The sequence below is a fragment of the Haplochromis burtoni genome, unplaced genomic scaffold (assembly GCF_018398535.1).
Source record: "Haplochromis burtoni strain Fernald_Lab_line unplaced genomic scaffold, NCSU_Asbu1 Contig_11, whole genome shotgun sequence".
Lineage (NCBI taxonomy): Eukaryota > Metazoa > Chordata > Actinopteri > Cichliformes > Cichlidae > Haplochromis > Haplochromis burtoni.
In genome coordinates, this window is record NW_024582372.1 from 1,102,643 (window position 1) to 1,130,054 (window position 27,412).

Below are 27,412 nucleotides of genomic sequence, written 5' to 3' on the forward strand. Positions count from 1 at the left end.
AAGTGTGTGTGTGTGTGTGTGCATTTTATCTGCAAAATGTTTTGACCTGGCAGATGTGCTTGAAAAAAAATACAGAGATAGGAGACAGAAGAATAAATATATGAATATCACTTTACAGAAAAGAAGAGATTTAATATAGCAAATTCTCTACAGCAAACTCAACATGCACTCATAAACAAATTAAGCAAATAAACTAAGAAAACTGGCAACATAAAAAACCCCATAAATCCAAAACAGTGTTACTAGGCAAAAGAGACAAGAAATGTCAGGAAAATAAAGTAGGCAGGAGATTTCAAAACAACATAATGAATTTTCCACAGATTTTTCCAAGGCTTATTTTTCCAATTAATTATTCAGGTCCAGGGATCACTAAGACACGTTTATGGCTACACTGCAGCCTTGGCTGCTGCTGAGTCATCAGAGCATTTCTCTGAATTCCTAACATAAATTATTTAAACTGGACCCGGGAAACCACTTTGTGAGCATTGGTGAACTCTGTTATTAGAGCCAAAGGACAAACTTTGGAACAGGTGAAAGCTGCACAGGTGGAATAAAAGCAGAACTGGGCCTGTGGTTACAGTCTAAAATAATCCAAAAGGCCTTAGGGAGAATGTTATCAGAAGCTCATCAGAACGGCATCACAGGAATGCAGCCATTATAGAAGCAGCACTTTGTACACAGCATGAAGACCAGAGCTGATTACCACTGCCTGGTAATTACACAGATCCACGCATGCTGGTGTTATTGTTTGTTTGTTTTTTCCTGCATTTTACGGTCTTCACATTCATGCCAAAAGAAATCTGTTATTACATGACTGATGACATATGATGTATCTAATGTATCTTTCAAGGAGTTAAATAAAATGCAGACAAGATAAATGTGCCGCGCTGCAATCACATCAAACGGTGAATGCGTTAATTTCCCAGTTCACCGCTTACTGCTTCTGAATATCTGAATCTCATTTCATCTGCACTCTTATTTCCCACCTATTGGAGCAAGCTGCTGAGTATGCCTATTAACAGAATTAAATTGGAGTCTCACAGCAGGTTTTCACTGACTGGCCATATGGATTCCCACTGATTGGTGGCTGAAAGTATTACTCTGATAAGCAGAACACTTCCAAAATGTCAGGAAGCCTTCAGCACTTCTTTAAGTAAGCAAAGTTTGGCTCAACTTCCTTTGACTGTTGGCCAACGCAGATCAGTCATCACTAGGAGATTAACACAAAGATTAAGCAGGATCTTGTTCTTAATCTGACACCAATCTCCCAAAACAAAGCTCATGTGTAGTATGTCTATACATAGTCACACACAAAGGTTTAACTTAGCCCTCTTGACCTTTTGTATTAGTGCTAAAATAAATACACCAGCTCTCTGATTTTACTGTCCTATGGTAGTATGATTATTTAAAATAAATAACATTGAAACAGGATTAAGGTGGGATGATTTTATTATCAGTTTATAAAGCATTTCTTCAGGTCTGGCTGTACCTTTTCCTGCTTCGAGCTGCAACCCCCTCCCTGTCGTAAACAGAATAAGGGTAGGGTGTCAGCAGCAATCAATTCAGAGGACATGTCCTCAGCCTGGTATACAATGGCGATGGCTGCAGCCCGCTGCAGTGTGCTCCTTTACGAATGGGGAGCAACAGCAACTCCTTGAAAATTAGATGTTCAGTCGACCGACAAAACGGACACTTTGGGATTGCACACATGCACAGCTCCGCAGCTGCCCTAACACTGACGGCACAGTACTCTAAATCGCAGATATCAGAGATCATGCCGGGTGGATGTGAGCTACAGGAACTCACAGAACACTTGGTTTCCATCGAAAATGCCTTTATTAACCTTAAACAAAATGAGTTACATTAAAACCCGAACGTGAAATGAAGGTATGTTTCAGCTACACATGCGCACATGGTTACGTTCCATTGCAGAAAATACCTCGGGGTGTAGATGTTACAGCAAAAACTGGTTGCACAGGAATTACAGAAATCAAAAATATCACTGACAAGACAGCAGATCAAGGAAGAAATGTTGTAAAATGGTCATCGACAGAGGTGAGTTAGGCTTTCGATGGTGAGCAAAAGCAAAAATACGACAAACGATGGCAAACATTTTGTTTGGTAACTATTGACAAGAAAAGCTTTACAACATCACATTTCCTTCCTCTTGCTGGATTAGACTGCACTCTCTTAGTCAACTACAATCATAAGTCGCTCATATTAAAAGTTATCAAACACTAAAATATCTCATGTCGCCTCCTTCTTCATCGTCAGAGTTTACATATTTTATAGTCACTTACACTCTCCAGCTTAAACTTCTCTTACACATCTCTAAGTGAACTCACAGCTTAGTAAGATGAGAGTACACCTATATTTGTGTACACAGTGTCCAATATAGTCCTTATTTTCACGTTTTGTTTTTCTTTTACATTTTGATGCATATATTCGGGATGATCTTTAACATTTCGGGAGAAAATATCAATTTGTGACATTCCTAATTCTAACAATAGCATTTACTCAAATGTTCCTGGAGAAAAAAATTGTTTGCTTTAACAGTTTTTTTTTTTTAAACACATTATTTTGATAAAACTTTACAGCACCAAAGGACAACAAGCCTGTACCATTCTAATTCATCAAGTCTGCCTTTAAAATGATTCAAAGTACACACAACATAGCAGGAAGACATTCAATATGAAACATTAACACATTTACATACATACTTATATATCAGTGAGTTATGAATTGATTATGGTGAAAATCTAAGACCACAGACCCATCTTCTTTGTAGTAGAGATGCACCAATAGCAACAGCAGTGTTGGAGATGCCAGAATAAAAATCCAGATTTGTCGTCTACAAATGACATTTTTACATTGCAAAACTAGTTCGACAGTTGCATTAACAGGGCTGTGGGATCGCCACAGTTTTCACAGTTTTTGCGACGCGAAACCAACAGGTTCAAATGTAATAGATAACAGACAAGACAATTATATTCACACAGTCTCTTGTGTCAAGCAACCCCAACACTTTATTGTTATCTAGTAAGCAAATACCGCCACATATGAGCCAAACATTAAATTCAAAAATCACAGTCTATGTTGGCAGTGATCAGTTGGCTATTGATGCATCTCTCTAAGCCCACATCAGTCACCTCAGCCTGGATAATTAATGCTTTCTGGTATTGCATTGCATGGATGCTGGAACAAAGTTTACACAGACCAAAGCAGACAATATGCAAATACCCACTGGTGTAACAGCATAATACACTAAATTCTGCTATGACAGGACATTAGATATTCACAATGTATTTAAATAAACCAATGAGAGAAATTCAGCTCTGTACGTGCTAAAGTTAAGTTGCATGATTGGAACTATCATCGCTCATCTCATCATAACTGATCTAATATGATCAAGTAGAGCACCGTAGCCCTGACATAAATTATGTCATCTTTGGAGACAAACAATACTGATGGATTCACAGTGGAAGTGCTCCAAAAACTAAGTGGTTATAGGAATAGTCTCTGTCAACATCCCGGCGCGATGGCCTCATTAAACGGAGAGCTTCCCTCTGAGGCCATGATGATGTAAACAAAGGCCAAAGTGATGTTCAGATTACAGTCTGAGCACTGGAATTAAAAGCAACATGTCTGTTGTTCCTCTAGCAGCTAAAGGCTAAACTTTGCACATGCTCGCTTTGATATTATTGTACAGATTTTTAAAAGCGCGGTGGATATTGGCATTTAACTAAAATGATTTGAACAACAGACAAGCTTCGTCAGCCACAGTGAAGGCGAGAGAGTTTGGAAGGCTGCTCGCCTCTGATCTAAGTAAAAAGACCTTAGATGTGAGACACACGTTTGTCCAGAAATGACAATAACATTTATAAAGGTGTACTGTATGATGAAAGCGAGCAGACAGTTTGCAATTTGAGAACGAAAGACAGTCAATCCGTTCACATAAAGTATAAGAAGTGTGAGGAGCAGCACTATTCTTGCACAGATGACTATCGTGTACATTTAAAGCAGCTAAAGATATTTAAACACAGCCACCTGTGTGATAGCTACTTGGACTATAGACAGACCTGCTCTGTGAAAAATATAGTTAAGCAGTGTTGTCAAGAATCTTAGATATTTTTGTTTCAAGGCTGTACATGTACAATAAGACGCTTTTCTTTAAATATATTAGTTAAAAAATAATTGTTGTGAAAATAAGATCTGTTCTTTAGCAGTCAACCTGAAGAAGAGAAGAAACAAAAAAGGTCCACAGGTAATTAGAGGTAAACTTAACCTTTCAAACAGCTACTTCAGACATTTTCCTTGTGATAAAAGCTATGCTGGAGGATTTCATTCAGATAAAACAAGAAATTATTGTAAAGAATAAAGAATAGGAGTCCTGAAAAACCTGTTCTTTATAGTTATATTTATAAAGAATTCTTAAATTCCATATATATATATATATATACAGAGAGAGAGAGAGAGAGAGAAAGATATTTAACATTACTTCATTGTCTTTGAACTTTGTCAAACCAGCTTATTCTTCATAATTTAAATATGCAAAACGTAAAATAATTTATGTTGAATAGGCTACAAATGTATTGCTAAGAGGCAGATTTTTGTATGGTTAAGTATGATGTCCCTGGATTGTTTTACATTGTAAATTTAATGACGTTAAACATCTAATGCATTTAACTCCATTCAAGCCCAATGAAGATAATACTGTACAACACAAATCAACAACTCCCTACATCATGGCTTAGAATAAGGCATTTAAATGGCGTGATAGTAGGAAATAATAAGTTGAATATCTAAATTAAATAACCACCTTATATCTCCATCTTTTAGGGGGGGCGGGGGGGATAAGACATGTTTACCCCAGTCTGCAGGTGATGACCAGGGGCGTATGCTACCATCAGCTAAAATGCTTTCTTTTTGCTTTTGAGTCGATGTTTGCACACATGCAAACTGACAGTTACAGCATTTTGAAATGAGTAGTGATGCCTGAAATTGGCATTACCCGGCACGTTCTCCGTGGCGCGTGTTTTTATATTACATAACGAGAACATGCCCTCCCAAAGGGCACCAAGCTGTACAGAGCCCTGACATCAAGGCAACATATCGAACAGCATCCCACACCGGGAAGCCTATCAGGCTTAAACAGCAGGCCATTTCAACCCTCGGTGCGTCGCCACCACAGGGTCACTGTTTGAAATATCTTGGTAAAATATTTTCTCTGTCACGGAATGTATACAGCTGACAATGACGGAATAATAATAATTTGAATCTTTTGTTTTACAGGCTTATAAGGTACCCGGGGATAAATTGCGCTCAAATGGCGCAAGCGTGTCACTGCATACGTCAAAGCTCAGATAAAATGAATCCATCCGTTTTCCCATTCCCGAGGTGGAGACATCTTGAACCGGTGACGACGGACTTTGTAGTTGTTGCCGTTATTATTGTCCCAAAACTCTTGCCCGCCGACACAGTACTTAATTGCAAATTGCAATGTTCCTCCGTTGTCTGGGTATGTGGGCATAACTATCTTGAAACAGAACTTGTCGGTGTCACCGTCGCTCGAGTTAGGAACATAGGACGCCAAACTGTCCATAAAGGTTATCCAGTTGTTTAGGGAATAGCGCAAAGAGACGCTCTTTTCGAAAGCCAGATTCAACACGCGCACGAAGCCGGAGAGGCTGAATTCGTCTGCCTCCACGGTCTCCAACAGGACGTTTACCTCCCTCACTTTCTGCTCGAAGCCGGGTAATGTGCCTGGGTTGGTGAACTGCAATTCCATGAACACAGACTGCGCAGGACCCCGGGGGAATTTTGTTTCCAAGTGATGAAGGTGAAGGGGTCCCTTGGGTAATTTTGCCATTATGCGCTCAGGCACCTCGGGAACATCTGTGTCGTCGAAATGCTTCACTGAAATGAGCTCCAGGCCCAGGGAGTCCGCGAAGCGGACTTTTTTCTTAATGGTTGGGCTTCTGCTGCGGGCGATCTCTAACTTTGCTCTCTCTGTAGGTGTAGGCAAAGACGTGCACCTCCGACGCAGATTAGGGCTCTGTGGGGGCTTCAGGGAAATCTCCCTGCCCCTTGGCCTCTCATTCACCACTGCGCTCTCGATAGGCTCACAAGTGGCGTTCACCATGTCAAAATCCTCCCCATCTTCAAGCCTCGGATTTGCCGCTGCAAGACTCCCGAATAGTCCAGCTATGCAGCTGTAGTTCCTCGGCAGGCAGTTCTTTGGGGGGAGCATGACCGCGACAGGGTGCGCAGACTCCGCTTCCATAAAACGTTGGAGTCCCTGAACTGCAGAGCCGGAGTAGTCGTTATGGAGAAAAACCGGCGATGCAAGAGATGGAGCCGTCAGGTGTTAGTGTGCAACTCGAGGATAGGTGCTCTGCCTGCGTCAGAAGCTGACACTCTGCAGCCTTGGACCAATAAACCAAAGTGTTGTTGCTTTCCGCAATTAGCGCGACTCTCCTCTTGCAGATGCTTCTTTAAAAAACTAAAAACCAAAAATCCATCATAAAATAAATATGGAGAGCTGTTTGCTCAAAAAACAACAACAACAAAAAAAACCAAATTCCTTCCTCTTCACATCAAATATCTCCTCGTTTCCACTTGAATGTGGGGAAATTCATGCGTGTTCTCTCACAGCTGATCTCTTCCCGGGGCAGAGGTTGACGTCTCATCTACATTTACGTGCAGAGATGCGCGTTTAACTGACCAAAATGGTTTCCTTCTTCACAAGTTTTCAGCTGGTTTACTTCCCCGTTTGAACGCTGTGACATTGAAAACAAACCGCATGAAATAAATAATTTAGTAGCATCAAAAACAGTTATGTGCTTTTGTCTTCAGTCTGGTACATCCAGATATTGTGTGCATAACTAGATTATCAAGCGTTCCCGTGTAAAAAAAAAGAAGCTATTGTGTTGATTTTTTTTATACTTAATACAGATATAGGACAGTAATGTGTCGGTAGTAGTCTGCAGCAAGAGCGCAGGAACCCCTCCCCCTTTCTCTACGGCTTGACGGTACGGGCTTTTAAGTGTCACCATGACGACGGCGTTGCAGTTGGTCTCTAAAGGCATTCACCGTTTCTTCCGCTTTTGTCCTACAAAACTCTCAATCGGGAAATAAAAAAGTCGCCACCACGACAGATAGCACACAGCAGAAGTTGTTTGTGAGTAGCAACAAATATTATTCATGTATTTCTTAATTTCCTCGTTTAATAATCCAGTTTGCTTTATTTTGGTAAGCAAAATCAGCGGTAGGTTTGTTAAGTTGATCATATTTACAGTAAAAGTGCTACTCAAGATGCATTTTTAAGTAATTAAGGAAATTCTGTTTTCTATGACCCTTTCGAGATCTCACCATGAGTCAAAGGACCTAACTACATCATGACCTCGCAAGAAAGGGATCGTACAGCTGTGGACAGAGCAGACGGGGAGCTGTCAGCACCGGAGAACGCAGCTGGCGAGCACGAAATAGCAGAAAGGAGACTTGTTGAAAGCCTTTTAGATACCAGCGAGGAGAACTTCTTGAATGAGAAGGAGCTAAATGAGTTCCATTGTTACTCTGGTTGGGAGGATGCTGTAAGTGATCCAATATCCTGTTACTGTACCTCTCTTAATTTGTTACCTATATGTAGTTGCAATTTTGTTTTTAAGTAAGTGTCTTCTATGTCACAGTTTGGACTTAGTGATAAATTGAACAAGTATTTAGGCGCCTTCCCTAATTCTTATTTTTTTGTGTTTTTTTACACTTATGTGTTTCAGATAATCAGATTGTAATATTAGTCAATGATAACCCTAGTAAATACAAAATGCAATTTTTAAACAATTATTAATTCATTAAGGGAAAAGGGCTATCCACTTCTATCTGCTCCAATCTATCAAAGTCATCTATCTATGAAATCTATCAAAGCCAGCCTGGAAAGAGTTGCAAAATCATTTCTAAGGCTTTGGGAGTGCAGTGAAAGACAGTGAGAGCCAGTTTCCATAAATGGAGAAAACTTGGAACAGTACTGAATCTTCCCACTAGTGACGGACTACCAAATTTACTTCCACAGCCCATCGATGACTCATGTAGAAGGTCATAAAAGAACTCAGAACAACATCTAAAGAACTGCAGGCCTCACTTGCCAAGGTTAAGATCAGAGTTCATGATTCAACAACAACAAAGAGAGTGGGGGGAAAAAAGACATCCATGAGAGAGGTCCAAGTAGAAAATCACTCCTGAACAAAAAGAATATAAAGGCTCTCAAATTTGCCAGAAAACATGTCAATGATTCCCAGAAGTTTTGGGAAAATATTTTGTAGAGTGGAAAGTTCGCATTCCATTACATCTGATGTAAATCTAACACAGAGTTTTATAAAAAGAACATCATATTAGCAGTTAAACATGGTGGTGGTAATGTGACGATCTGGGTACGACGAGCTGAAACACACCAGCAAGTCCCTCTCAGAATGTTTTAAAAAAACAAAAACAAAATGAAGGTTTCATAGTGGCCTAGTGAGTCTTAAATGAGATTGGGATATGTTGACATGACATGACCATTGATCCCTGAAAACGTTTCAGTGTGGCTGAATTAAAACAATTCTGTAAATACGACTGGATCAAAATTCCTTCACAGCGATGTGAAAGACTCATTTCCTGATGCCAAGGGTGGCACAGTCAGTTAATAGGTTTAGGAGTCAATTACTTTTTCACATAGAGTGAGGGTGATTTGGATACCTATTTTTCTTTAAAAAAAATCATCACTTAACAATTAATGACCCTTTCTGATATTAGTATTGATTATCTGAAGCATCTAAGTATGACAAATATGCAAAATGCAAAAAATATGGTCACATTTTATAATGATGGACAGAATCGGACTAAATCTTCATTCACGTATTATTAATCACATCTGTGCTTTTACTGCTTTCCTTCTATTTGCATGTTTCTTACTTGATTCAATAAGTATTTTTACTTTGTGATTTTTAGCTTTAAACATATCCGAACTTAACAAAAAAAACTTGGTTTTGCAACAGGTTTGTGGTTGGGCCAGAGTTGTTCCCCTGAGCTGCATACTTTTGACTTCAAACACATACAAGAAACCAGAGCATAAGGAGGCTGACAATGGAACTCCTTCATCTGATGACCCAGTGCCTTCTAATGGAGACAGCTCAGCCAGCATTACAGAGCAGCACTGTGAGTCTCATGCAGGCCTGGATAATTTTAAGAAGTTTGTGTCAGTAAGTCAGCACACAGGATCTTGGAGTCAAACTGCTATGGCAGCTCAACAGACAGATGCTGCAGACTGTCCTTTCCTTAAAGCCATGCAGAGAAATCCGACACATCTCTTACTGGAAGAAAAGATATACGAGAGAGGGATGGATAAAGAGACACTTTCTCAGCTTCACCATCTGTCTTCAAAATATTCTGTGCCAGAGAACAAGCCTGCTAAGCCTTGGAAACATAGTCATCGTCCCAATAACAGAGTGGTTCCCATTAAAAACTTCACATTTCTACCACCTATTAACCCACCTCACCTGATTGCCAAGGCCAGTGGTCATCTCTGTAGAGACAAGAAGACTCCAGAGAAACAAACCTCAGAGAAAAACTGTTTCCTTTTAGACAAGCAGCGTGGAACAAGGGGAACTAGAGTGGACACTGCTAGTAATTCAGATATTTCCACTTTCTCTGCAGCGCTAACCTCCAAGTACCAGACATTTTGGCAAAACCCACACAATGTTTTGATACCAAGAGGTATTAAATACAATGTCTTCCAAACCTGACTCAATGCACTGAGGACTAAAGTCTCTCACAAGGAATTTCACAAATGCACCTGAGCTGCCTCTTCTCTGCCTCACTTCACTTTTAAGCTGAACGAGGCATGTGAAATAAAAATCTGTCACTTGAATATTTAAGTATGCAGTAAAGGCAAAATCTTTTATTATAAAGGGCATCCTGTCTGTCAGCCTCACTCATCACATACCATTAAAATACAGTTAGCTGGAAGAAGAAATTCGGCCTGGCATAATAGTGGCACTGGTGGTCGCTAATATTTTTGAATTTAAGCAGACTACAACTTGGTCAGAACTTTAACATTGCACCGCAGCTTGTTTCTCATAATATAAACTGTGGCCAAACTACTGCATCTGCTTAATACAGTTTAACTTTTATATTAGTAAACAAGGGATTGGTAATGGTTATGGATAATGGGTGGAGCCAAGGTTCTTTCTGAAAATGCCAAGGGTCATGTTGGTTTCCAGGGTCAACATGACTCATGACCTGTTTTCAGTCAGTTGTTATAATACTCTTTAAGCTGTGGCAATTTTGTTACCTTATTACATTTATCTGTATTGCTCTAATTCTTTTCCCTACCTACACAGATGTAAAATAAATGCACAGGCCTGGATTTAGTAGGTTTATACTGGGCAGGTTGTAACTGCATCAGAAGAAGAAAAAAGGTACAATATTATAAAGGTTTTTGTTTTAGAAAAAACTAATAGTGCAAAATTTGTTTCGCACAACCAAATCTTAAGAGACGATGACATAATGTGTGCAATTGTAATACTGAACTCAAGATCACATGAATAAAACATGTATGACCCACTTATAACCTTTTTTAAAAAAAAAACCAAAAACAAATATTGATCATGTTTGTCCATCTTTCAGCAACTACTTTCCTATTTTTGTTTTGGGAAAAAATAAAAATGAACACAATCAACACTTGCCAGCAGTTTATTAACAACATCTATAATGTATCTTGAACAATAATTAAAGGCAGCCATTAAGTCGACACATTTAGGCAACAGAAAAATCAAATAAATTCTGCAAAAACAAATATTTTGTGCTGGAAAAATATCTGCATGCACTCTCTACAAAGAGAAAGTAAAGCACTGTAACAGACACCAGAAAGTGACATAGCTTCTACCCATTCAAATATAGGCATTTTCCCCCATTCCACTAAACCTGCAAGGAAACAGCTCTATTGTATTAGAATTTAGGAATTAAAAGTTGGAATTACTGCTTTAAAACAAAACATGCTCAGACTTTATAGGCGTGAACCTTCCTAAAATAGAGAAATAATCCATAAACCAACTGGGAATAGTGGGAGAAAAAAAAAAAAGCATAATATGTCTGGGCACAGAGTCATTATTGTGTACATTCTTCAGTTTTAATAAACATCCATAAAGTATAATGACATTAAACACTATTCATTTAAGATGTGATGGAATCAAAGTAATTATTTTCAATCAAATGCTGCAAAGGAATATTTTCATGTGACACAGCGTAAATCTTTCCATAAACATGGAGCAGAGGCATTCTCACATTGCATGCAATCACAATAAAAACATCAATACTAAACAGATAAAACATGCAAAACAAAGACTGAAAGGATTCAGATATTTTTCATTGTTTATTCATCATGGTATTCTAGTATAAACATGACTTTGAAGCAGCAAATTATTTGTAACAGAACTCAAGTTAATACTTGGGTTAAGGCACCAACACAACAAAAATGGAAAATAAACAAGGCCTATAGCTCTGTGGTCTCATGTAGAACAGTCTATGTGGTGCCTATGAGGTAACTGAGGTCACAATATAACAAAAAAGAAAAGTGGGGGTGGAAAAAAAGTTACATTTAGTGATTTGAAAAAAATTAGTGTGGGAAATTGGGTCTAAAGTGTAAGTCCTTTAAGTTAAAAGAACAAAACAAAACACTGTGTTAATCTGTGCTAATCCTAGCTCTAATCCACTGTTTTTGTGCACGGTAACATTACTGGATCACTTCAGCAGTGTACTGCTAATGTATACACTTACATCCAGCTAATGAATAAGTTAAAGACGATGACAGCCTAGCCTGCTTACTGACTTAAGTCTTAACTAGAGGCCTTGACACAAAAAGTGTTTACAAAACATCAGACTTCACAACCACATTTTAATGCAAGGTGCGCAACACGGGACAAACATTGTTTTTTACTTTGTGCCAGGTTATATTTCAACAACACATCTTCTGCTTTGAGCAATGCAAAGCCTTTACTTTGAAAAAAAAAATCTCACTTGTCATGTTTTCAGCTGCCTGCAATGTCAGAGTTTACAGTCTTGTTGCCACTGACAAGGTAACATTGAAGATGCAGCATTCAGATGCACATGTGCAGAATCAATATTTTATGTTGTGCTGCTTAAAGGCTTCATGCGCATTGCATACGTATGTAAACTAAATGTACAATATTGTATACTGTACAGCTGAGATGAGATTGTTTTACAGCAGTACATCTATATTTGAAAGCTGTCATACAAGGTAGCAATTTTACAAGCCTTTCATGACAGCCATATATAGGTATGTATGTCATCCCTTTTAAGTGCAGAGATAAACTTTATGTAATGTTAAATGTTTTTACAACTTCTTAAGACCAAACAGTGACCAGTCACAGTGGCTACGCACTGAAATATACAAGTAAGCTTGCATTTTAGACAAGACACGTACAATGTTACCTTATGTGCAAATAAATATGTAAACTGTCACGGGAGCTCACGGGTCATGCCCACTGAGCTAATAAAGTGCAGCAATGCTGTCAGGATAGACACCAGGAAGGGCTCTGGACATTATGCCCCCAGTGGAATGGTTGAAAACATATCTGCAGACTTCTTGCTGCTAAGACTATGGTTTGATTTGCCAGAGGACAGCATAAACCATTTCCTCTTATAGGAAGAGGCAGATATCAGAAACCTTTATTGCAAAGGCATGGGAAGCTTCAGCTGTTGGGTTTCTCAGAATGCTGAAACAGAGCACAAAGTTCTTCACATGTCTGGGTTTCCACAGAGCTGAAATGGGACTCCATGTTCCACGCCAAGTCCGCTGACAGGAAGTCATCCATGACAGTTTGGGTTTCGTTGCTGGTCAGGAACAGGTTTCCTAGGCCTTCTGCTTGGCTGGTCACAGTCTGTGTCTCTGTGCTGTTCAGCAGTCTTGCATTCTCTCCTTGAGTGACAGGAGTCTGAGCAGAGAGACTCGTGGCAAATGAAGGGAGATCTGTTTGTGTTTCTGTGTCTGATGACTCTGTGCTCATAGAAAAGCTTGAATGTCGCAAGATGCTGCTCAGGGGCATGTGGCTTCCGGCATTCAGCAGAAAATTGAGGTCAGTCTGAGTTTGAGTATCAAATAGCTCCAAGTCGCTGGCTTGGGTTCGGCTTGGTCCCTCACTTTGGTCCAGATCATCCATCAGTAGGAAGTCTGTCTGTGTCTGAATGTCTAGAGACTCCATTGGCGTGTCACCACCCAGTCCTCCCAGCTCACTCTCCTCGGTCTGTGTCTGGATGTGCACAGCATTGAGGAATTCTTCAAAATCAAAGTCGATGCCGTTATGTTGCTCTTGAACAGAGCTGAGACTTGACCCACAGCCTGCAGAAGCCTCTGTGAGCACCTGATGGCCTGACATACTGTCAGACAGGATGTTTTCCAGGTCATTTAACAAGGTCATTGTTTGGGTCTGGTTGTCTGCCATGTTGTTTGCACTCAGCTCATGCGTCTGCACCCCAAAACACATACCACCTTCTGATTTTGAGTCCTCATATATAGTGCTTCCTGCAGCACAAAGGGTGTCATCTATGTCCAAAGTTGTTTGGGTTGACACACTGAGGGAGTCATTGCCAAATAGGTCTGAGCACATGACAGCCTGGTTCTGAGCCTTCTCCTCCGATTGTGGCATGGCAAAGTATGTCTGTGTCTGCCTGGTTTTGTACGGAAGCACAGAAGAGGATGCGCTGGGAATATGGCTCAGGCACTGGCTGTCTGTTTGAGCTCCAATAGACGATGTGGATTTGGCTCGGGAGAAGAATGTTTGGGTTTCAACACTGACTGGCAAAAGGACTTGGGCACTGACACTGATGTCTGTTTGGGAGCAAGAAGACACAGAGGACTCGCCCACAGAGCACAAGCCTAGTCCCTCCCCAACCCCTACTCCTGTGGGCATTTTTGACAAGTACGATTTGTCTGTCTGAATGTTGGTGGAAGTGCTCCTTCCTCGCTGTGCTGCCATGCTGACGGTTGAATCCTCTGCACCTACTGGATCCAGATTGACTTGCACTCCTGTGCTAATAGGCCCCTGGCTAGAGCGGGAAGTAGGCATGCTATCCTTGAAACCCAAACTTTTAGCATCAAGTTGGGGTACCACTGCTCCTGTGGCTTGTGGAAGGAGCTGAAGGGCACTAACAGAACCTTGGCTATCTACAGCAAGCACTACAGACCTCAGAGCCCCACTTTCTGTAGATGGAAGGAGTACAGGCAAATGAGCCACCTGCATCACAGGAACACTAACCAAAGCCATCTTGGGTTTTGGTAAAAGCAACTTTTGCAGGCTCCTCCGGGAGTCTGGGATAGTAATGGTTGTATCAGGAGGGAGAGAAGTGTCTGTCTGCTCTGTGGCAGCAGGGATGATCTGGAAGGTTGAATCATTGATCTTAACCTTTTCAGAACCACTTAACAGTTTTTCCATCTTTCTCTTTTTTACTGGGGGAATTCTGCAAAATAATAAATAAATTAGATAAAATGATAACAATCATAAATGCATGGAGAGAACAAAATACAGTATATGAATGAAAGTGTTGGGGTTATCCCTGTACATGCCTGTGCTCTGTTGGAATTTCATGACCCGTCCTGTAGATATGTGAGAGTAGAGCAGCCCTGCTAGCATAGGGGCAGCCACACGTACAGTGGTAGGTCTTTCCACAGTCTTCTATGTGCCTCTTTAAGTCCCACTCTGTACTGTAGCCATTGTTGCACTTGGAGCACTTATGTTTCTTTTCTGCATGCATCTTCATGAAGTGCTGAAATGAAATGAATCAAAAGCAGAAAATAGCTTTAAAATAAAAATGTCCAAACGGAATTTGAAAAGGAAAGCACATGTCCATTTACTTCTTTCTAGTGATTCACCCAGTTAAAGGTCACAGTATAATTTAGGCAAAACTAGGAAAGAAAGGCAGCTTTTCCCTGTGTTTTGCAGTGCTACAAGAATCAGAGTAGAAATGCTAAGATGGTATTTCATATTGATACATGTGTTTCACATTAGGCAGTTCTTTTTTCCTCAACCTATTGTATCAGAGGCTTTCAGTTCAGACTACAGGACACTGTATACAACTTAATCATGCAGTAAATTATTTAACACTGCTTACATTAAAAATGCAAGGTTATTTTTTAAGTTGCACAAGTGGTTCTTAAAAATAGAACAATAACTGATTACATTTCACAGAGGAAATGCTTACTTGCTTAACCAGGGAGAACTGGGAGAAAGGTCTGTTAGGGCCTCTGGGACAACCCTCAATAGGACAGCAGTAAAGCTTCTGAGAGCCCTTCATGTCCTTTCTGACCGTGGGATTGACAATACCATCCTGGGGGTGATAATGACAACAAAGTATTAACAGAGGACAAAATACAGATATATGCATTACAGATACTTGGATCAGAAATATGTGAATGTAAGACTTAAACACACATTCCCATGCTGTGTTTATATTTAAGAAACTCAAATTACAATATAATTGCTAATGATATAAAGGTTGATTTCCCCCCAATATTGTCGGGTCTTTACCTTACTATAAGCACCATGGGATGACTGTTGTACATACAATTGTCTCTGATTTATAGTATTGAAGAGATTCATGTGCTTGTGCTGTGGAAAAGATAAAGCTAACAAACACTGTCTGCTTCGTGATAAGAATATAACTAAAAAGCCAAATTTTGTAGACAGCAAATCCAAATTTTGTGCTTCTCTGAAACGGCATCATATGGTCGTAGGCTGAAGCCTGAGTCATGTCACGACTCTGTGATTGGCTGTAGCTCAGAAGAGAAAACAAGCAGATTTACTGTCTGTCCTATGGCTAGCTTATATCAATTATAAAGTCAAATCTTCTCTCCAACAGACTAGCCAATACAGTGGTAAATCAAAGTAATAGTCTCTAAACTGTTCTTTCTGCTAAGGGAAGTGATATGGTTTGAAAGGCAAGCTAATTCTGGATTAGAATGGGAATAGTCTCATGAGTTTTATGGACTGATCTGACTGCACACAGTCAATAAATTTATTTATATATATATATAAATATATTTATATTATATATATAATAGATATATATATATATATATATAATATATATATATATATATTTTTTTTTTTTTTAAGGTCTTCATGGAAACAATATAAACAGTGATGAAACAGCTGTGGAGCGATGCAGTGACGTTATGGTGCTGTTAAATATAAACAGATATAGCCCAACTCTAGCTCCATCAACTATGCAGAAGCACTGAGTGAGCAACTGTGGCATTTTATGCACTTTATCATTATGTCAACCATAATATCATTACGGCTGCTGACAGAAGTTTCACATAGCTGTGGATTAAAAGTAACACAGGCAAGCTGTGCTGCCTTCTTGTTGCTCGCTTTCTTTCCTTTGTGCCTCTTACAGGCACTCTCTGAGGAAAGTGTGAATGCACCATGAAAACCCAACACAGTGACCAATATAACTCTTTATTCATGGACTGCAACGAACATGGACCAAACACAGTTCACCCAGCTTTACGGCAGCTTTTAAAGTTTTGGTGTAAAAACTGAATTACATTTAGAAACTGATTGCTTAACTTTAAACTTTAAACTACTCCTGACTGCAACTCAGATTTAAATAGTAAAACTTGTGGTTTCTTTAGGCCTTTAAACGCTCTCCTTGCTGGGCCAGCATGGATTACTTCTAGGAGCTAATTCAAATTCTAACATTCACCTATTTTAAACAAAGAGCTTAGTCTATTGCAGGACAAAGGCAGTCTTTCCCAGCAAAGAACTTCATTCATTGGGAGACAGTGAATTATTGCGTCCCACGAAGTGCCCAGTCCAGTGAGGACAGAGGAACTAGGAGTTAGTACAGCTGAGGCGGTTTAAACATTTAGACCAAAGTCTAAGTATTGTGTTCGTGATAGACAGCACGTTGTTTGTGCGGTCGTATTCCTGAGAGACCGTAACCATACAACGACAAATAGATTTCTAGCTTTGCACACACACAGCCAATTTAGATACTCCCAAATTCCCTGCCCTAGATTAATATTAAATATTAGTTTTTAGCGAGTTGTTAAAGGGGGTATATCTGTATATTATTAATGCAATAAGCACCGAATTTCTCTTGACAAATGCAATAATTGATAACATAAGCGGCTAGGTGCAGTATAGCTAACTCGCTAATAGTAAACAGTCACCAATTAAATAACAGTCAAGAAGAAACTTAGTTAACTTTTACCAAAGCTCGACTATGTTGTCCCAGCGTTATTGGCAACACATTACTACGACCATACGTGCTAGCTAATTCGAAGTTATGGATGACTTGCGTTTTTTTTTAAATGATAGTTTTCTCTCAACCGAATTAGCCAAGTTAGCATCGTAGTTGAGTTCACTTGTTCACATCGGAATAACCTGATTTAGTAAATAGTTACCTTTATTCTGTGCGACTTAACCAGATGCATGTTCAACGCAGGTGTGTTGGGGAGAATCTTGCCACATCCTTCCACGGTGCATAGGATGTTCGTCCTCACTTCTTTGGTCAGCTCCACGATGGTGGGTTTTATCATTTCCCGAGACTGCGGCAGAGGTTCTTCGTTACAGTTTAGGCTGCCGGCATTAGCGTTATTACTGTTACTCGCCTTGCCCGTTGAAGAGGCAGCCATGTTTCTGTGTTGACAGTGCATTCCGTGTTTGGCAGAGAGCCCCAGCAGCAGCATTGTATGAAAAGGATCATTCCGTCCCTCAACGCTGCCTGTAAGGCTGCATTGCCACCTTTCCACTCTCCTGTTCGGGCTTACGTCACATCCTAGATGACATTCGCATTTCCGTTTTGCAGAATAATGTGATTTTTAACATATACGGGTGGACGAATAATTAGACTTCGAGTGCGTATAGCGCGGACTCTAACCCGGTTCAGCATCACTAATGACAAGTTCTAGATTTTTTGTTTTGTTTTGGATTTTTTTTTAATGAATGCGACCCACCTAATTGAAAACTGAATATTTCATTTTTTTCCTATATTCCTGCAACTATTTTTGATGAATGATCCCATTTCATTCATTCCCACAAAAGGAGAAATTATGTAATTAATTTAGGTGAAAATTGGGTTAAGATTGCACTAAATGTGAAAATCAGTAAAAAAAAAAAAAAAAAAAGTGCATCACCTGCAAACTTCACAACAATATGATAGACCTTTGGAGACATAAGCCAAAGATTTCAGCCAATTCTGCTCCACTCATGTTGATAAAACCTATGATTTTAATACATATATTCATAGGGTTAGGGTCACATGACTTCACAGTGACACAAAAAGATTAATATACTATACTATATATTTCCATATTAACAATGCTGACATCAGCATAATACATAGAAACCGCTGATGTCATCAGGATGAGATAAACACACATAATCTGGAAAAACTGCACACATAATCATATTGTAATAAAAACATCATAGAACAGCAAAGTCCTTTGGCGGGACTTGTGCTCTCTGTTTGTATGTCACTAATGTTTGGAGACATGTTCTGCAAATCTTCCGACTCATTACTCGCCTTGACTACAAAACACTCGAAAGAATACCGTTTATCAAATCAGAGCTTTCACTTTGTCCTCTCAAAACGTTTAGATTCAGTGTCTGGGTTTGTCATCACATCAGACCCTATCTGATGTAAACCTCTGTTTACATCAGATGGGGTCCAGTATCTTTCAAATTTCACATATCTCCCAAACTCCCCCAGTCTAAGTTTATTAGTTAACATATGAAGAGGCTACTATGGTTGGTAAAGACAGATCTATTTAACTAATACACACCTTTTGTTGGAGCTATTTGTTCTTTATTTTGTTTGAAAGTTAGTTAAAGTTTGTTGTTAGTTTACTTATATTTTGGGGTTTATTTGTCGGTTAATATTTTGTTTTAAATGATTTGTTTGTTTGTTGTTATTTTGTTAAATTAGTTAGTAAGAGCTGTAGGGCCATTTTGTTTCTATAAATAAAGAGACTGGTATAGGACCAGCATGCATTGGGGTGGGCCTATGGTTTTTTACCAGAGCAGGAGAAGCAGCAGGAAGGATCTTGTTATTGCTTGCCAAGATGGATAAATAAACCAAAACTCAACTAAAATGTTTGGACAATGGACTTCTTTTGCCTGCGTACGAAATATTACCTGAATGCAGCAGTGGCTTGTGGACTTTAAGTTGTGGGACGTTTGAACTTTTAAAAGTAAAGGAATTGCCACTACACCTTTCACTTGTGTAAATCACATATTTACAAGCCCCCCCCTTTTTTTTTAAATGGACACGTTTTAACAGGACTAAAAAATTGCTTTGACCAATGATGCTTTAAATAAGCTTGAAAGGATTGTTTACAATAAACTTGAGACTAAAGCTTTTGTCTAAATGTTTTGTATACAGACACAAACAGAGTAAAAATGCACTTTGAAATAACGTGCATGTGAGGTGTGAGGGGCTGGTTTCATCTGATTGCTACGCAGAAAAACACTTTATATTAATGTGTGGTAAAATTACACATTTGTATCAATACCAGAAAACAAATGACAAAACCTCAGGAATATTTAAAATTCTGCTTTTATATGCAATGCTGACAAACAATAAAGTGACAGAGTTGCCAGCAACTAGTATACCTACAGCTGAAGATATAAAAATACAAGAATAAAAATTTCTTATTGAAACAGACTGAGAGTTTTATTAACAAAGGCATCATTAAAGTATGAAGTAAAATGAATGGACTAATGGACTGAGCATGCTACAAGTTAAATCAAGTGTCTGATGGTCATTTCTGTGATGGCTTCATTTGTGATGAAGGTCCAGGGCCATTGTCTGTGATAACAAAATAATTTTTTCCCTTTAAGGGAACGGATGAGAGAAGGGGTGTCACAGGGGTGGAAGCAACTCCTGTAAAGTAGAAAAACAATGTTTAAATAACCATTAGAGAAACCAGAAAGACAACAATGAGGATCAGGTTTTAACCTGCGTCATAACTGAGAATTTGTCTATTACCTGTCACTATCAGTATTTTTTGATTGTCTCCACCCACACCGGAAAATGTGGGAAAGAGTTGCAAAGTGAGGAGGATTCAGGGACGTAACAATTAAACATAAAAGCAAACTTCCTTAGAAAAGTTTCCTCTTCCCAAAGTATCATGAATATTGTGAAGTAGCTTAATGTAACAGCATTACTATATGGCTATTTCTTCCAGGACTTTGGTGCCCTCTTGTGGACACTTGCAGAGATGCAGTTAGTATTCTACATGACTTTGTGACATACCAGGTTATAGTAACATAACTTACTTCCTTACAAAAGACGATGATAGTTACTCTTATGACTGTTTTTAACACTTTCTGTGTACCTGAGGATGCAGAGTGTCTGAGTGACTCGAGGAGATTGGTGCTTGCAAATTTAACAACACATCTGAATGGCTCGTCCCGCTCTGTCATGGTCTTATTGGTGTGATCTCTGAATTTTGTTTCCAGCTGATGAAACATTAACAAGGAACATGGCAGCATCTGGGTTAACATCTGTATCTGTGAAGCAGTGAAACAACTTAGATAATCAACTTATTTTACTTAGTCGGTGTTGTCCGGCTACCTTGTAAACTGCAGACTGTAGTTGAGGTAATAGCCCATCACCAAATGCCTCACAAGCCATTTGATGTCTGTTTGCTGCAGACCCAGCTTGCTCTTTTTCTATGTGAAGGTCTGTACATATAAATAAAGACATACATAAAACCAGCATTAAAAATGTAAGTACATGTTTCACCATATGACAGAAATGCATAGAGAAAACAGCTTAAAGAAAATCAAAAAGTTTTAAAACATACTTGAGACAACACGATTCCTTTCTGCCAGAGGGCTGGGAAACTTGGTGGGAAACACCTAGGTGGATTTAAAAGGAAAAAAAGGTCAGAGTAAAATTCCACTCATTTTTCTCTCTAAAGCAGTAATTTAAAAAGGTGAAAACACTGTATGCAGCCCACAAAATCTAAGAAATGAAAACAATAAAAATAAAGTCAGTCTTAACTAGTAAATAATTCTAAAAAAATAAAATAAAATAAATCAGGCATACTTGCAGATACTGCTTCATAAGCAGATCTCTGATGGCAGTGAGCTTCCGTCCACTGAGGTTAGCATCCTTAATAGCTTGATATCGGGTGGACAGAACCAAAGCCTGCAAAGCAAACAAGTCTCTTAAAGTAGGATGGAAACAAACAAGGAAACTGGATAAACAATGTGACGTATTAACCACAGAAGTCATCCTTACCTGTGACAACAGAGGCTTTTGTTTTGAAGTTAGGCTGCTCAGAAAGACGTAAGGGGTTTGAAGATAGTGAACGACATATGTGGGTTTCAGGTGGTTTGGGCGAGAAAAGGTGTCTCCCCATGCAATTCGAATCCACACAGCTTCATCTGTGTGCTTCTTTATCTTGATAGAAACCTTCAAATATAAAGTGAAAACGGACTGATAATGCAGGAGGTTAACAGAGAAGCATGTGAAATGTAATTTGCTGATGAAACGATTTAAAAATAGGATTTTTGGGTGTAAATTAGATGGAATAGCTTACGTGTCTTATTAGCTCACTGAGGTGGGATTTAAATTGTTCCTTGAACTGTGTCAGCTCTACAGAGTGAGCATCATCTAAAAAAAAAAAAAAAAATCAAGATATTTATAAAGACAGCAAGAAATGAAAATATTATTAAGGCACTTAAAGCCATCAGCAATTTAATAAAGAAAACCTCCATTCAATTCAATTGTATTTATACAGCACCAAATCACAAAAACAGTTGCCTCAAGGTGCTTTATATTGTAAGGTAGACCCTACAATAATAAAAGAGAGAAAACTCCAACAATCACATGACGCTCTATGACCAATCGCTTTGGTGACAGTGGGAAAGAAAAAACTCCCGTTTAACAGGAAGAAACCTCCGTCAGAACCAGGCTCACGGAGGGGCAGCCATCTACCGCGACCGGTTGGGGTGAGGGGAGGAAGACAGAACATTCCCTGAAAACCCCAAGAGCTTCGATATTCAACGAAGGTTCAAAACTTATAGGCTTTCAGCCCTTGACGACACAGAGCAGGTTACTGTTTCAACATACCTTGAGGGTCCATGAGCTGGAAGGCATGCCACATGCCCAGGTTGGGATTCTCGATGACATCTGTATGAAACCAGGGCGACACAAGCACTGTTAGTGAACTGTAAATCTGTCCTTACCACTGATATAGCAAAAAGCCAAAATGATAACATAGTAATAGTAATAATATAATACAGTAACTTCGCTCGACTTACATATCATTTCCAGCTCAGCTATGTGTTTAACTGTCAATTCATTTTCCTGTGAAACACAACACTTATGTTAAACACTAATAGAGCAAACACCATAATATTTAATAGTAGTTTCAATGTGAACATTTTTACAGTGTACAATGAACACATAGAAATAACAACTAATTATATTGCCTAAAACCAGCCAAATACCTCGCAAATGGCAAGTAGTTTTTCTGTTAACGCCCATTTTGATTCTGTGTAATCTATGGACTGCCGCTGCGTCGCCGTCAAACGGCTCCACTTATCCAGCGTTGTCTTCAGCATTCGACTCGGTATCCGTCTTACGAGTCGCTCCAGTAAACGTTTAACAGTGTTGTCCATGCTTCCTTCAACAGTGACCGAAATAGACAGACAGCTTGAATTTGAGTAAAACTGTCGATCTGTTCAGCTTTCACGACAACGCACACCACAGTCGATCGATTCCAAACAAACCGCCCAGAATAAAAGCACACGAATCCACCAATCAGATATTTGCAAAACGGACTCACGTATTTCCTTTAGCGCCCTCTGCTGTCTTGGAGTTACATATTAATTTTAAGTGCCGCTGCTACTGACGTGACCAACTAATCTGTATATAATAATGACCTTAATAAGACCCTTACATAAAGAGTTAAATGTTGAAAGAAATTAGTGACCGCCATTGAGTGAAATTAATTATGACATACAAAAAGTTCATAAAGTTCACACTGCTGCTATAGAAACTGTTGAAAAAAAAATAGAAGAAAATTTGTCATCTCTAAGTCAAAAGTTCAGGTCACGGTTTGGAAATTTTGACTTACGAACTAAATTAGGGTCCGGGGTTAGTTAGGTTAGGCTAGGTTTGACCAATGAGTAGTTTACTCAGAGTATGAACACTATTTATTCATTTTTAGTTTAGTCCATTTAGTTGTGAATTTTCCCCATTTATGCATGCACCTTCCAAAATGAAAAGGACAAAATAACAACCAAAAATAAATAACTAAATAAATAAATAAAAAGAGGAAATATTGTCAGAGGAAAAACGGTAAAACCCATCACTCAGATTGTTCAAATTACGTAAACACAAACCACACAAAATACACCCCCTCCCCCCACACACACGCCACACACACAAACAAGCAAAAAACAACAACAAAAGAAACGTAAGTAGGTAATTAAGCATCGTTGACATTTCGAGTTATTAATTAATTCATGTTAAATAATGACATGAACATCTGACTTAAGAAAAAAAAATCAAAAACAAAAAAAACTTAGTGACGGAAACAAGGTTCCATGCATTACAGAAATAGTAAGTAATGGCGGAAAAAAAATGTGTAGCACAGGTGACCAAATAGTACCGTACCCATTCACAAAAACGGAGGTGCTTGGAGAGGAGCCTTCTTGTATTTCCTGCAAACTCCCGTCATCATTTGTCCCGCCTTTTGTGGGAAGTACGCACGCCATTGGTGAGGCCAAAGAAGAATATAGGCTACGATTCGCCCTCGACTCTTGTCACTCAAATCGTTGAGGCGAAACAGTTACGAAAGCTTCACGTCCTGTAACAGGCAGGCGCGTCCTTTAGATTGTAATTTCTTGTAGGTTAAACCGGCGATAGTACTACTACAGCTCATTTAGTCCAGTTCATTAAGGCGTTAGTGACTTGCAGCAGACCATAAAGCTTCTGCAGTTGTTCAATGGTTGTATAGATTCATCTTCTGTGAAGTTAGCTTGGAGCTAGTAGTTAGCAAGCAGTGCCTTTTTTACCCACTGGAAACTTCTCAGATGATAAAGCCTTTGCAGTGGTAAGTGTAATTCAGCTGATAATCCAGTGTTGACATGAAGTTTATTATAAATTACTACATACGTAGTACAGATCCCCAGTTCAAAGTCTAGTCTAGCTAACATAATGCCAAAGTAAATGTAGATGGTGTACATTTGACACAATGCTCTTGTCTCTGCCTCTGTGTCTGCAGGTAAGTGTCCACTGGAAAAAACAATCTCGGTCATCACTATGACACATCAGGATGGAGAGGGATGGGGAGGTGTTAGTATCCTTTAGAGGAAATGCTGCTGACGTACTACAGGGATGTGAAACTAATTTTACATCATGGGGCACATACAACCCACTTTGATCTTGACAGGATGTTTATGCACTCCTTGTTTTCCATTGCCATCCAGTGGGGCAGATTTGAGTGCTTCCCAGAATGCTTCTGGCCCCCATGCCTTATGTTTGATACCCCTGATATACGGTATTTAAAGTGCAGTTGAAGCAGTCTGTGGAATAATTCATTCAAACAGTTAAAATAACGAATTTAATTATTGATTCATTAGTTGTTATTGGTTGGGCATCAGCAGTTCCAGATGTGGCAATATTTTGCTTTCTTGCTATATGTTATTGTATACTAGTCTTAAATCATATTACTTCCAAGGTGCCCCCCTTGGGCTGAGTATTTTAAGTTGTTTATAGATGAGAGTATATCCTCAGTTCATCTCTTGCTTGTTGCCTTTCAGTGTCTCTGCAGTTCTTCAGTAAGCCCTTAACTCAAAATGCACCCTGACCTGTCACCTCACCTTCACACAGATGAGTGTAATGAACTAATAAGTCAACTGAGACAGTGCCACAACGAGGTAAGTCAATCTCCAAATGTGACTATTTCTCTATGCTTCACATGCACAAATATAAAATTGTGTAAAACCTTGTTTGCTTTTACGATCAGCACAATATTCTGAAGTTCTTTGGCACATGTAACGATGTGGACCGTGCCATGCGTCAGTGTCTGAAGAAAGAGGTCTGTCAGCTTTTTAAATTTCTTTCCACTTATGGATAGGACAACAATCAATCCTATTAAAAGATTTTTTTTCTTTCTTACATTCATTTCTGTCTCCTTACTATTCAACAGAGACTGGAAAAGCGGGAGCGCAGCAAGCAGCATGCGATAGAGATGAAGAAGAGGCTGAAAGAAGGACCTAAAGACCGTCTCTAAGGGACATTTTACTGCAACTGTGCCACTGGCACAGCAAGTTAAACCTACTGAGATTTTGGCACACTGAATGAAGCTTGACACTCTGTACCAGGCTTCCTCAGCTGACATTTCATGTCAGGACAGATGAAGAGCTATTTCTTTATAAGCAGTGTGGGTGATTTCATTTAATGGTGTGCGTCTCCAAGAACAAAATGGTAATCTTGCCATATTGATGCTTATATTACTGGTATTTTTAAAGTTTTATTGAATAGCAAGTAAGCTCAATTAAGCTTACATGGGTATTTTGTATCAGCTACATAGACTAAAACTTGAAGTGTTGACAACAATGTCAAGAGGTCAACATAAAAAAAAACATCTAGTACTTGAGATTGAAGATTGAGTTTGGGGATTATTATTCCCCCACCCCATCTCTTGCAGCGGACTACTGCTCCATCACTGATGTGTCTGTTGGCACAAAACCACAGCAATGATTACTCTGTTAACGTATAACAGTATCTATTGTTGAAGATTTCTTCGAATTGGGAATCATATTGATTCTTTTTGAATAAAGTAAAACTCTGAATTAATGTAAGAACCTGTTCTTGCTTTAACATGGTGCCACAACAACGCGGGACACAGTATCAGTTTCGCAGCATGTAACACATGTAGCATTTATATGCATTTTGCTAACAAAATGATCGACATGAGTCTTTTTTTTTTTTTTTTTTGGTAATTAAAACCACATCAGAAGTGTGAGGTTTTCTCAGTGTTAGGTAAGGTTAGGCTAGCTGTGCAAACCATACGCAGAAGCCTTGTGTTTGTGCAAATGTAAAAACATGTTGTCAAAGAATTGTTTCTTTATTTGAAGCAGCTCATTCTACTCATCACAATGTATCAATAACTCCTTGACAAACATTTAAATTATAAGGCAACCCAAGGTGTGCTTTCAGACAGTGTAGGGAAAAAATACACATGTAGGTATGTGTATTTAAAAAGTAAAATAAAATATAAACCTGCAATTTGTAATAAATAATGGAGCAAGTTATAACTGATATACTTCAAATATTTTCATCAAGCACACTTCAAACACATGCTGAGCTGGCGATTTGGGGCTCAAATACATTATAAACTCCCATAGCCCTAAATAAAGTTTCAAACCAAAGAAATGCTTCTGTCCAAGTTGACACTCAAAGACATTTGATATTTTACAAAATAAATAAATTAAAGTCCATGAATCTTCAGCGTGAGCAGCGCTCAGCAGACCTGAGTGACTTGTGTTCATTGATGCTGTACAGAAGCCATATTATACCTCTTCTTATGAAGCAAATGACACAATATAAATAATCTATCATCAGATTAGTACAATAGAAGTAAAGACAGGGTCTCCTTTCATGGATCTAATGACCACAATAAATTGTTTTGTACAGAAACCTGAGTATACGGCAATTTAGATTTTGTTACATGAATCACATTTCCTTTAGACAGTAAGTGTAAAATCATTTGGTGTGACTGTAAAGGTTTTAGATTTAATGCGCTCAGGTGGAAGTCTGGCATTGTTTGTTTTTGTCAATTTTTGGTTGACAAAAACAAAACAAAAAAGCTTCCAACCTTATTATCCCAGCAATCAATGACCACAAAATCATTTAACAATCTCACATTGCATTAAATCTTATACAAATGTCAACAATCTGTTTACACCACAGACCTCAGCTCATACTCACAAAGGTTTTAAAGCACAATGTAAATTAAATTAAATGAGCCCATGTCTCTCACTGATCATGTACAACACCTCTATTTATAAATCATATCTTCAAGTGGCAATAGTGTTAACATTTTGGTCATGAAGGACGTATTTATGTAGACATTTTCTTTTTTCTGGGCCTATTTTGCTAATTCACTTTTCTGCAGGGTCACGAAAAAGAAGCCGGGGTGCCTCTGGAGCAAAGTAAACCACATGGCACGGCACAACAGTTATTTCAAATAAATAAAAAAATAAAACGCAACATTTCTAACAGTACTTATAATGGTGGTACAAAACATACCCTGAAATACAAGGAATTCAGACAAGCAGCACATTTACAGTATATTACATGCAATTAGTTACAGAAAACAGTCTACATT

The 27,412-nt window shown here is 38.9% G+C and overlaps 5 protein-coding genes across 7 annotated transcripts; 2 read left to right on the plus strand and 3 right to left on the minus strand.

Moving 5' to 3' along the window:
• Positions 1-1,210: 1,210 nt before the first annotated feature.
• Positions 1,211-6,632, minus strand: LOC102301182 (protein phosphatase 1 regulatory subunit 3E). The gene has a single exon (XM_005915166.2). It carries the CDS (start codon positions 6,281-6,283, stop codon positions 5,360-5,362), a length of 924 nt encoding a protein of 307 aa, XP_005915228.1. The 5' UTR covers positions 6,284-6,632; the 3' UTR covers positions 1,211-5,359.
• A 354-nt stretch (positions 6,633-6,986) lies between these two features.
• LOC102300857 lies at positions 6,987-10,990 on the plus strand. Its single transcript, XM_005915165.3, has 3 exons — positions 6,987-7,180; positions 7,365-7,592; positions 9,033-10,990. The coding sequence occupies exons 2-3, from the start codon at positions 7,398-7,400 to the stop codon at positions 9,777-9,779; spliced, it is 942 nt and encodes a 313-aa protein (XP_005915227.1). The 5' UTR covers positions 6,987-7,180; positions 7,365-7,397; the 3' UTR covers positions 9,780-10,990.
• Positions 10,991-11,104: 114 nt separating this feature from the next.
• On the minus strand, positions 11,105-17,841 carry atmin (ATM interactor). Its single transcript, XM_005915164.3, has 4 exons — positions 17,462-17,841; positions 15,253-15,378; positions 14,618-14,817; positions 11,105-14,511 (listed from the first exon to the last, which is right to left on the minus strand). The coding sequence occupies exons 1-4, from the start codon at positions 17,744-17,746 to the stop codon at positions 12,747-12,749; spliced, it is 2,376 nt and encodes a 791-aa protein (XP_005915226.1). The 5' UTR covers positions 17,747-17,841; the 3' UTR covers positions 11,105-12,746.
• Positions 17,842-19,583: 1,742 nt separating this feature from the next.
• On the minus strand, positions 19,584-22,823 carry cenpn (centromere protein N). The gene is made up of 10 exons (XM_005915163.3): positions 22,521-22,823; positions 22,332-22,377; positions 22,141-22,200; positions 21,608-21,681; positions 21,307-21,480; positions 21,112-21,213; positions 20,867-20,921; positions 20,635-20,744; positions 20,396-20,519; positions 19,584-19,941 (listed from the first exon to the last, which is right to left on the minus strand). The coding sequence occupies exons 1-10, from the start codon at positions 22,689-22,691 to the stop codon at positions 19,820-19,822; spliced, it is 1,038 nt and encodes a 345-aa protein (XP_005915225.1). The 5' UTR covers positions 22,692-22,823; the 3' UTR covers positions 19,584-19,819.
• A 995-nt stretch (positions 22,824-23,818) lies between these two features.
• Positions 23,819-25,874, plus strand: cmc2 (C-x(9)-C motif containing 2). 3 transcript variants are annotated; one of them, XM_042213742.1, is made up of 5 exons: positions 23,828-24,130; positions 24,302-24,577; positions 24,840-24,956; positions 25,046-25,117; positions 25,229-25,874. In XM_042213742.1, the coding sequence occupies exons 3-5, from the start codon at positions 24,876-24,878 to the stop codon at positions 25,310-25,312; spliced, it is 237 nt and encodes a 78-aa protein (XP_042069676.1). In that variant the 5' UTR covers positions 23,828-24,130; positions 24,302-24,577; positions 24,840-24,875; the 3' UTR covers positions 25,313-25,874. The 3 variants fall into 3 exon arrangements, with proteins under 3 accessions (XP_014196028.1, XP_042069676.1, XP_014196024.1); XM_014340538.2 differs by having other exon boundaries at positions 23,829-24,130; positions 24,302-24,376; positions 24,886-24,956; XM_014340542.2 differs by lacking the exon at positions 24,302-24,577 and having other exon boundaries at positions 23,819-24,130.
• The last annotated feature ends 1,538 nt before the right edge of the window (positions 25,875-27,412 follow it).

Coding starts and splice junctions, on each gene's coding strand:
- LOC102301182 (XM_005915166.2), bottom strand. CDS start 6,283: ATGGAAGCGGAGTCTGCGCACCCTGTCGCGGTCATGCTCCCCCCAAAG.
- LOC102300857 (XM_005915165.3), top strand. CDS start 7,398: ATGACCTCGCAAGAAAGGGATCGTACAGCTGTGGACAGAGCAGACGGG. Junction 7,593..9,032: donor ACTCTGGTTGGGAGGATGCT/GTAAGTGATCCA, acceptor GTTTTGCAACAG/GTTTGTGGTTGGGCCAGAGT.
- atmin (XM_005915164.3), bottom strand. CDS start 17,746: ATGCTGCTGCTGGGGCTCTCTGCCAAACACGGAATGCACTGTCAACAC. Junction 14,818..15,252: donor AGTTCTCCCTGGTTAAGCAA/GTAAGCATTTCC, acceptor ATTTCATTTCAG/CACTTCATGAAGATGCATGC. Junction 14,512..14,617: donor GAAATTCCAACAGAGCACAG/GCATGTACAGGG, acceptor ATTATTTTGCAG/AATTCCCCCAGTAAAAAAGA.
- cenpn (XM_005915163.3), bottom strand. CDS start 22,691: ATGGACAACACTGTTAAACGTTTACTGGAGCGACTCGTAAGACGGATA. Junction 20,922..21,111: donor TTATGAAGCAGTATCTGCAA/GTATGCCTGATT, acceptor AAATCCACCTAG/GTGTTTCCCACCAAGTTTCC. Junction 20,745..20,866: donor AAGGAATCGTGTTGTCTCAA/GTATGTTTTAAA, acceptor TTATATGTACAG/ACCTTCACATAGAAAAAGAG.
- cmc2 (XM_014340538.2), top strand. CDS start 24,340: ATGACACATCAGGATGGAGAGGGATGGGGAGGTGTTA. Junction 24,957..25,045: donor TGAGACAGTGCCACAACGAG/GTAAGTCAATCT, acceptor TTTTACGATCAG/CACAATATTCTGAAGTTCTT. Junction 25,118..25,228: donor GTCAGTGTCTGAAGAAAGAG/GTCTGTCAGCTT, acceptor ACTATTCAACAG/AGACTGGAAAAGCGGGAGCG.